General features: G+C 31.8%; 1 protein-coding gene and 1 non-coding gene across 2 annotated transcripts; one reads left to right on the top strand and one right to left on the bottom strand.

Moving 5' to 3' along the window:
* Positions 1-1983: 1983 nt before the first annotated feature.
* On the bottom strand, positions 1984-2069 carry TRNAY-GUA (transfer RNA tyrosine (anticodon GUA)). The gene is given in 2 exon segments: positions 1984-2019; positions 2033-2069. It is a non-coding gene; the product is annotated as a tRNA-Tyr (tRNA).
* Positions 2070-4824: 2755 nt separating this feature from the next.
* On the top strand, positions 4825-5895 carry LOC140805779 (uncharacterized). Its single transcript, XM_073162087.1, has one exon. The coding sequence runs from the start codon at positions 4825-4827 to the stop codon at positions 5893-5895; it is 1071 nt and encodes a 356-aa protein (XP_073018188.1).
* The last annotated feature ends 1784 nt before the right edge of the window (positions 5896-7679 follow it).

The following is a 7679-nucleotide window of genomic DNA, read 5'->3' as shown; positions in this document are numbered from 1 at the left end:
TCGATGGTATACATGTACATTTCAGTCAAAATCAGTCACTATACACGTTAAATGTTGATCAACTTCCGTTATGTAGGTTTAGAAGTGCTAGAAGCACCACCACTACCATATAACTATCAAGCCATAAAAAGAACCATTGAATCATTTATCAAACATGTGGAGTACATAAATTATAACTAGCTCCTTTCTTAGCAATTGGCATGAAAATCCCTTTCCTTTTCTTTCAATGAATGAACCATTACATAGCAAGTATATAATCAATGGATTAAAAGAGCTAGGAACAATAACAACATCATTTATCATACATATAGGCCATGAGATGCGTTCAAGAAAAAAACCCACTTACAACCAATAGAACTTGTTGTGATAGCTTCTTGGTAGTTGATCCTACAACATAAGATCAAGATTATACCATTAACTTCACATTTTCAACCTATAAACTATCATTCAAACCTAACCCACCATTTCCTTCACTTCAACCAAATACTCAAAAGATAATTTTTCCTTACCTTGGTTACTTGCTCTTGAGGATATTAAGATCACACTTCCAACTTGAAGATTCAAACCTTGGAAAGAAAGGAATTTAGAAAAGAAATGAAGAACCATATCTCCCCAAGTCTATGGATGCAAGAGAAGTAATGAAATGACTAACTTATTGGATTAGAAACTCTTAAAAATATGTTTTCTACGCCATAGACACGGACCACGTGCCACCCTCCGTGTAAAGGTCCATGTACACACTAGAAATCACCAATTTTTCCTGGCAAGACCCGGACCCCGTGTAGGGGTCCGTGTACCCTCGGTCCAAGGGTCAAAAGTGCACTTTTTCTTCTGAATTAGCCAAAGTGGTAAACATGAAAATTGTAGCATGTCTTTTCTTGATTCTCCCACTGGTTTCAGGTCATTTGGAGGTCTGAGTAAAAAGTTATGCACATTCTACCAAAATGTGTCAGTGCAGGAACGACGATATACATAATGCATTTCGGGCCACTTTTGACTCATCTTCCTCAACTATTTGAACAAAAATCAAAACATGAAAGTTGTAGCCTTGGATCTTAGCTTTCTAATGCAATTGACCTCATGTCATTTGGATCAATATCTCATTCATTATGCTAAAAATCGTAACAAATACCAAAATTTTCATACCGTTTGTGCACCCCAATTACCTATTTGGCTCAAACCATCAATCCAACTCCCAACATTATACCTTCACAACAATAACAACTACTCAAATACACAATCATCTACTTAACCATATCAAAACCATACAATAAATAACATGAATACAATGCAATAACCGTATTGATGCTATAACTTGAAATATCAATCCTTCCATCAACTATACTCATAAACCATAACAATAACTATGATCAATAATAACTTAACTATATATCCATAACACCAAACCATAGAATAATACATTGACAATAGAAAGATAAAATGTTGGGATTGTTATTTTTTAGAAAAAAAATTAACTTAATTTATTAATGTTTGATAAATATTAAATTCATTAATGAAATTTTTTATATAAAAAACATTTTAATGATTAAATTATCAATATAAAAAAGATATTATTAATTAATTATAGAAATAATTTTAAATATTATTTTTTATTAAAAATATTTTAAAATAAATAATTTAGCAACAATTTTAATTCCGTCATTAAATGTAGCAAATGTTTTTGTGAAAAATCGTCGCTAATTTTAACGATCCAACTAAAAATTGTCGTTAGATTTAAACGACGGTTTTCATAAAATCGTGGCTAAAATAAAGATATAAGAATTGTATGCTTTTGAGAATAACACGATATTCTTAACCAAGTCACCGCAAATTGTTTATAATCGTCTTTATAGGTCAACGACGATGATTTAGGGACGGAATTCAAAATGGTCTCATACATTATTTGTAAAGATTGATTTATATTTTGACTTAATTATATAATAATCTAAATCTAAATTTACAAAAACAATCCCATAAAAAAATTCCGACCTGCCGGATTCGAACCAGCGACCTAAGGATTGCTATTTTCAAACTACAGTCCTCCGCTCTACCAACTGAGCTAAGGTCGGTTTGTTGACATTGCGGTTTATATTATAATAATATAAACAAAAAATATAAAACTAACATAAAAATATATTCACCCATGGTGTTACATTCTCACTCTGGAAAATCAGTATAAATAATATATGTATCTATATATATTTATATATACACCCCCCACACACACAAACAGAAACACTTACATTATAAAAATAATTAAGCAAACGGTCATTTAAGAACTTTTTTTTTAAAAAAATAAAATAAATTATGTTTATACTTGTATAATTGATGAAAAATAATTTATTTTTAAAATTTAGAAATATATATTACTACATAAATCTAAATAACACATTGTTACTCACGTATTTTAGTTTTTTTACACGATTTTCTAATTAATAATTAATATATGAGTAGGTCTCTTGTGAGACGGTCTCACGAATCTTTATCTGTTAGACGGGTCAATCCTACCGACAGTCACAATAAAAAATAATACTCTTAGCATAAAAAGTAATACTTTTTCATTGATGATCCGAATATGAGATCTATATCACAAAATACGACTCGTAAGGCCGTCTCACACAAATTTTTGCTATAATACATTAGCTCGGTAATAAATAAAATAAAAATACTAAAATATGTCCTTTTTCAAAGAATTTATCATTAATAAAAATACTAAAATATGTCCCTTTTCAAAGAATTTATCATTCCAACTTGAATTCACTATTATACATAACTGGCTAGTGTTTAGGGGATGTTATCAATTATGAAAAAGTAGCTGATAAAAATTCCAAAATATAATATCAAATAATCTGCTTTTAATAATAGGGCTAACCTAATTTATTATCTAAAATCTTATATTTCATATTTTTGGGCCAATTTAAAAAATGGGATTACGTGGGCAAAGATTTAAAAAACAAGTAGTCTGACTTTTTTTTAAAAAAAAGAAGGAGTTGACTCTTGATTAGTTAATTAAACCTTAATTAAAGTTAACTTCCTAAATTGATTAATTGTTAGTTGTTCTCTCTCTTTCTTCACATTCCACGCACAAAATCCCCACAAAATTCCCAAAGCTTCCCAAATTTAAAGAACTCATCTACCGCATCTACATCTTCCGCGTATCAATAAATCGAAATTGACCACGGTTGCTCAAGTGTTGTGGCGCTCATTCCTCAGATCCAGATCTAAATCTACTCCTACATATTGTTCCCCCATTCTTCTGTAAATACGTCTGTATTTGAAGAAAAATACAGTAAGTTTGCTCCATTTTCTTTGACCAGTTCATTGTTTTCATCATTTCATGCAGCGATCGACCAAAAATGAGATGAATAATCCGTGTCGTTCATCAAATGAGGATTTTTGTCGAAGCAAAAAAAGAATTCTTCGTGGTATTCAAGGTCGACCACAATCTTAATGGTCGACCAAGTTCTTGTTTTTTCAGAAATTAAGTTGGTCGACCGTGAGCTTATTTTTTCAGAAATTAAGTTGGTCGACCAAGTTCTTATTGGTCGACCTACATAACTTCATGGTCGACCAACTTATTTTTTGGTCGACCATGTGAGTTTTTTTTTTGTTTTTACAACATTTTGCCCATTCTAATTATCATATTTGTTTGTGCACTTTGTAGATATGCCAACAGTTATTGTTGTTCATTTTGATGGGAAATGGGAAGTGACAGAGGGGCTGGTTTATAAATGGAATCCAGGGGCCAATGCAAAGTTTGTTGCTATTCCAGTGGATGATGATATTTGTTATTTCGAAGATTTAAAAAGTGAACTATACAGAGCTGGGAAAGTAGAAGACACTTCCAACTTGAGGTTGAGTTATCTACTAGATTTTCCGTGCAACATTCATCCAATTTATATAGAGAACGACCATGATTTGAAAGCATATTTGTATCTTGGTTGTCCGAGAAGTAGGCCAGTACTTCAAGTTGAAATTGAATGTGTTGCTTCTTTTGATTCTTGTGATAATTTGCACGGAAATGCTATTGATGAGAACAATTGCAATATTAACGAACAGAGTCATTTTGATGATTATTTTCACTTGAATATTGTGTCTGTGGATCGTAATAATAACATTGATTTTTTCGACGAAGCGCATAATGTGGATGTCATGCCTGTGGATCGTAGTAACACATTCGACGAAGCGCATAATGTGTATGTCATGCTTGTAGATCTTAGTAACACGGACGAGTTATATGATGAAGCACGTGATGACATAATTGAGGGCGAGGCAAATTTGGTTCAAAGCAATGATGCAAATTTGGTTGTGGATGTGGCTCTTGATAATGACACATTTTCATTCACGGATGGTTCGAACTTGTTTGTGGGTCAAGAGTTTCCAAACCGAGAAGCGGTGAAAAAAGAGCTAATTAGAATAAGTTTGGAAGATTGCTTTGAATTTGAGACGGTAAAAAGTAGCAAAAAGGTGTACGCCGTAAAATGTATAGTGTCTGATTGTAAGTGGAGAATCAGGACCTCTTTGATTAAGAATGATTCACGTGCATTCTCCGTTCGAACATATTGCAATACACACACATGTCGTTTGACTGGGAGAGGAAAGAGAATCCGTGAAGCGAGTTCTGCTGTTGTTCGTGATATGTTGGTGGATAATTTCCAAGGTCATCCAGTGCCTATTGTACCAAAAGCGGTGATGGCGATGATGCAAAATAGTATGAATGCTGATATATCATACTACAAGGCTTGGAAAGGGAAAGAACTAGCAGACAATATGTTGAAAGGTGATTCTATGCAGAGTTTTACATAATTGAGCTGTTATTTGCACATGGTTGAGCAGATGAATCCAGGAAGCATAACAGACATATTTGTCGACGAGGAAAATCGATTCAAGTATATGTTTCTTGCTTTTGGTGCATGCGTTAGAGGATATCGAAGTATGCGAAAAGTTGTATCAATTGATGGTACGTGGTTGAAGGGCAAGTATAATGGTGTTTTATTGGTGGCATCGGCACAAGATGGAAATTATCACCAATATCCTTTGGCGTGGGGAGTCGTAGATGTCGAGTGTACTTCTTCGTGGAGTTGGTTTTTAACGAAGTTGTTAGAAGTAGTACCAGACGAGGATGAATTTGTGATAATTTCTGACAGGCATCAGGGGATCATTAATGCAGTTTCTACTGTCTATAGAAATGCGCATCATGGGCATTGTACGTGGCATTTTTCCCAAAACATGAAGACAAGATGCAAAAAGAAGGGTGCAACCGAAATGTTTTTGCACATTGCAAAAATTTATAAAACTTTCGAGTTTGATATTGCATACAATGAGTTTAGGAATAGATATCCTGAGGCAGCGCAATATTTGGACGAGAGAGACTCACTTGATAGATGGACTCGAGCGTATTGTCCGAAGACCCGTTACAATATTATGACGACAAACGGGGTTGAATCAATCAATGCTAGACTGCTTGAAGAAAGGAAGCTGTCAATCATTGCACTGTTAGATTCCTTGCAGAGACTGACATCATCTTGGTTTGCCCGATATCGCCACGCATCAATTGCAAGTAACACTAACTTGACCCCTACGATCGAGGGGATCCTTCGTAGCAGGTTCACAGATGCCCAAGGAATGCAAGTTTTTGAATTAGGACGTATGGAGTTTGATGTTAGGAGTCGTGGACATTCGGCCATAGTGGACCTCGAATCAAAAAGATGCACATGTCGAGTTTTTGATATTGATAGAATCCCATGTGCTCATGCCATCGCAGCTAGTTGGTTAGCGAATATTGATTTATATGATATTTGTTCACAGTACTATTCTACAATGTCATGGTGCATGGCTTACTCAGAGACTGTGTATCCCGTTCCGGAAGAAAATGAATGGCCACCGCAACATTAATTTTCCATTGGTGTTGCCTCCTTTGCTAGAGAAGAGAGTTGGCAGAAGAAAACAAAACAGATTTCCTTCAATTGGTGAATTCAGTAAGAGATAGCTTGAGGGTCGACCATTATTTTTCTTTGGTCGACCATCAAGCTATCGGTAGGGTGATGGTCGACCCTTAGCTTTGTTAGGTCGACCATCAATTGCATGGTCGACCATTAGCTTGATGGTCGACCATGAGTTTTCTTTGGTCGACCATCAATCTCATGGTCGACCATTAGCTTGATGGTGAGTTTTGTATTTTTTCAATATATATTAATAATTGTCCAAAACATGTAACATAATTGTGATCGTCCCAAAATACTGAGATTGTGATGAATTGATTCATATGTAAATTAATATATATAACATAATCTTGAAATTACGAAGTATATTTTTTAAAAAATATAAAAAAATAGCATGATTCACATTTAACTTGAAACGTATAACATAATCCTGTTTTTTAGATCGTGACAAAATACTGAGATTGTGATGAATTGATTCATATGTAAATTAAAATATATAACATTATCTTGAAATTATGATTTTTATTTTTTACAAAATATAAAAAATAGCATGATTCACATTTAACTTGAAACATATAACATAATCATGTTTTTTAGATCGTGACAAAATACTGAGATTGTGATGAATTAATTCATATGTAAATTAAAATATATAACATAATCTTGAAATTACGATTTTTATTTTTTTAAAAATATAAAAAAATAGCATGATTCACATTTAACTTGAAACGTATAACATAATCATGTTTTTTAGATCGTGACAAAATACTGAGATTGTGGTGAATTGATTCATATGTAAATTAAAATATATAACATAATCTTGAAATTACGATTTTTATTTTTAAAAAAATATAAAAAAAATAGCATGATTCACATTTAACTTGAAACGTATAACATAATCCTGTTTTTTAGATCGTCCCAAAATACTGAGATTGTGATGAATTGATTCATATGCAAATTAAAATATATAACATAATCTTGAAATTACGATTTTTATTTTTTAAGAAATATAAAAAAAATAGCATGATTCACATTTAACTTGAAACGTATAATATAATCCTGTTTTTTAGATCGTGACAAAATACTGAGATTGTGATGAATTGATTCATATGTAAATTAAAATATATAACATAATCTTGAAATTACGAAGTATATTTTTTAAAAAATATAAAAAAATAGCATGATTCGCATTTAACTTGAAACGTATAACATAATCCTAGTTTTTAGATCGTGACAAAATAATGAGATTGTGATGAATTGATTCATATGTAAATTAAAATATATAACATAATCTTGAAATTACGATTTTTATTTCTTAAAAAAATATAAAAAAAATAGCATGATTCACATTTAACTTGAAACGTATAACATAATCCTGTTTTTTAGATCGTGACAAAATACTGAGATTGTGATGAATTGATTCATATGTAAATTAAAATATATAACATAATCTTGAAATTATGATTTTTATTTTTTAAAAAATATAAAAAAATAGCATGATTCACATTTAACTTGAAACGTATAACATAATCCTGTTTTTTAGATCGCCCCAAAATACTGATATTGTGATGAATTGATTCATATGTAAATTAAAATATATAACATAATCTTGAAATTACGAAGTATATTTTTTAAAAAATATAAAAAAAATAGCATGATTCACATTTAACTTGAAACGTATAACATAATCCTGTTTTTTAGATCGTGACAAAATACTGAGATTGTGATGAATTGATT

The sequence above is a fragment of the Primulina eburnea genome, chromosome 1 (assembly GCF_022965805.1).
Source record: "Primulina eburnea isolate SZY01 chromosome 1, ASM2296580v1, whole genome shotgun sequence".
NCBI lineage: Eukaryota > Viridiplantae > Streptophyta > Magnoliopsida > Lamiales > Gesneriaceae > Primulina > Primulina eburnea.
This window is presented reverse-complemented; position numbering and strand designations above follow the sequence as displayed.

Coding starts and splice junctions, on each gene's coding strand:
- LOC140805779 (XM_073162087.1), top strand. CDS start 4,825: ATGGTTGAGCAGATGAATCCAGGAAGCATAACAGACATATTTGTCGAC.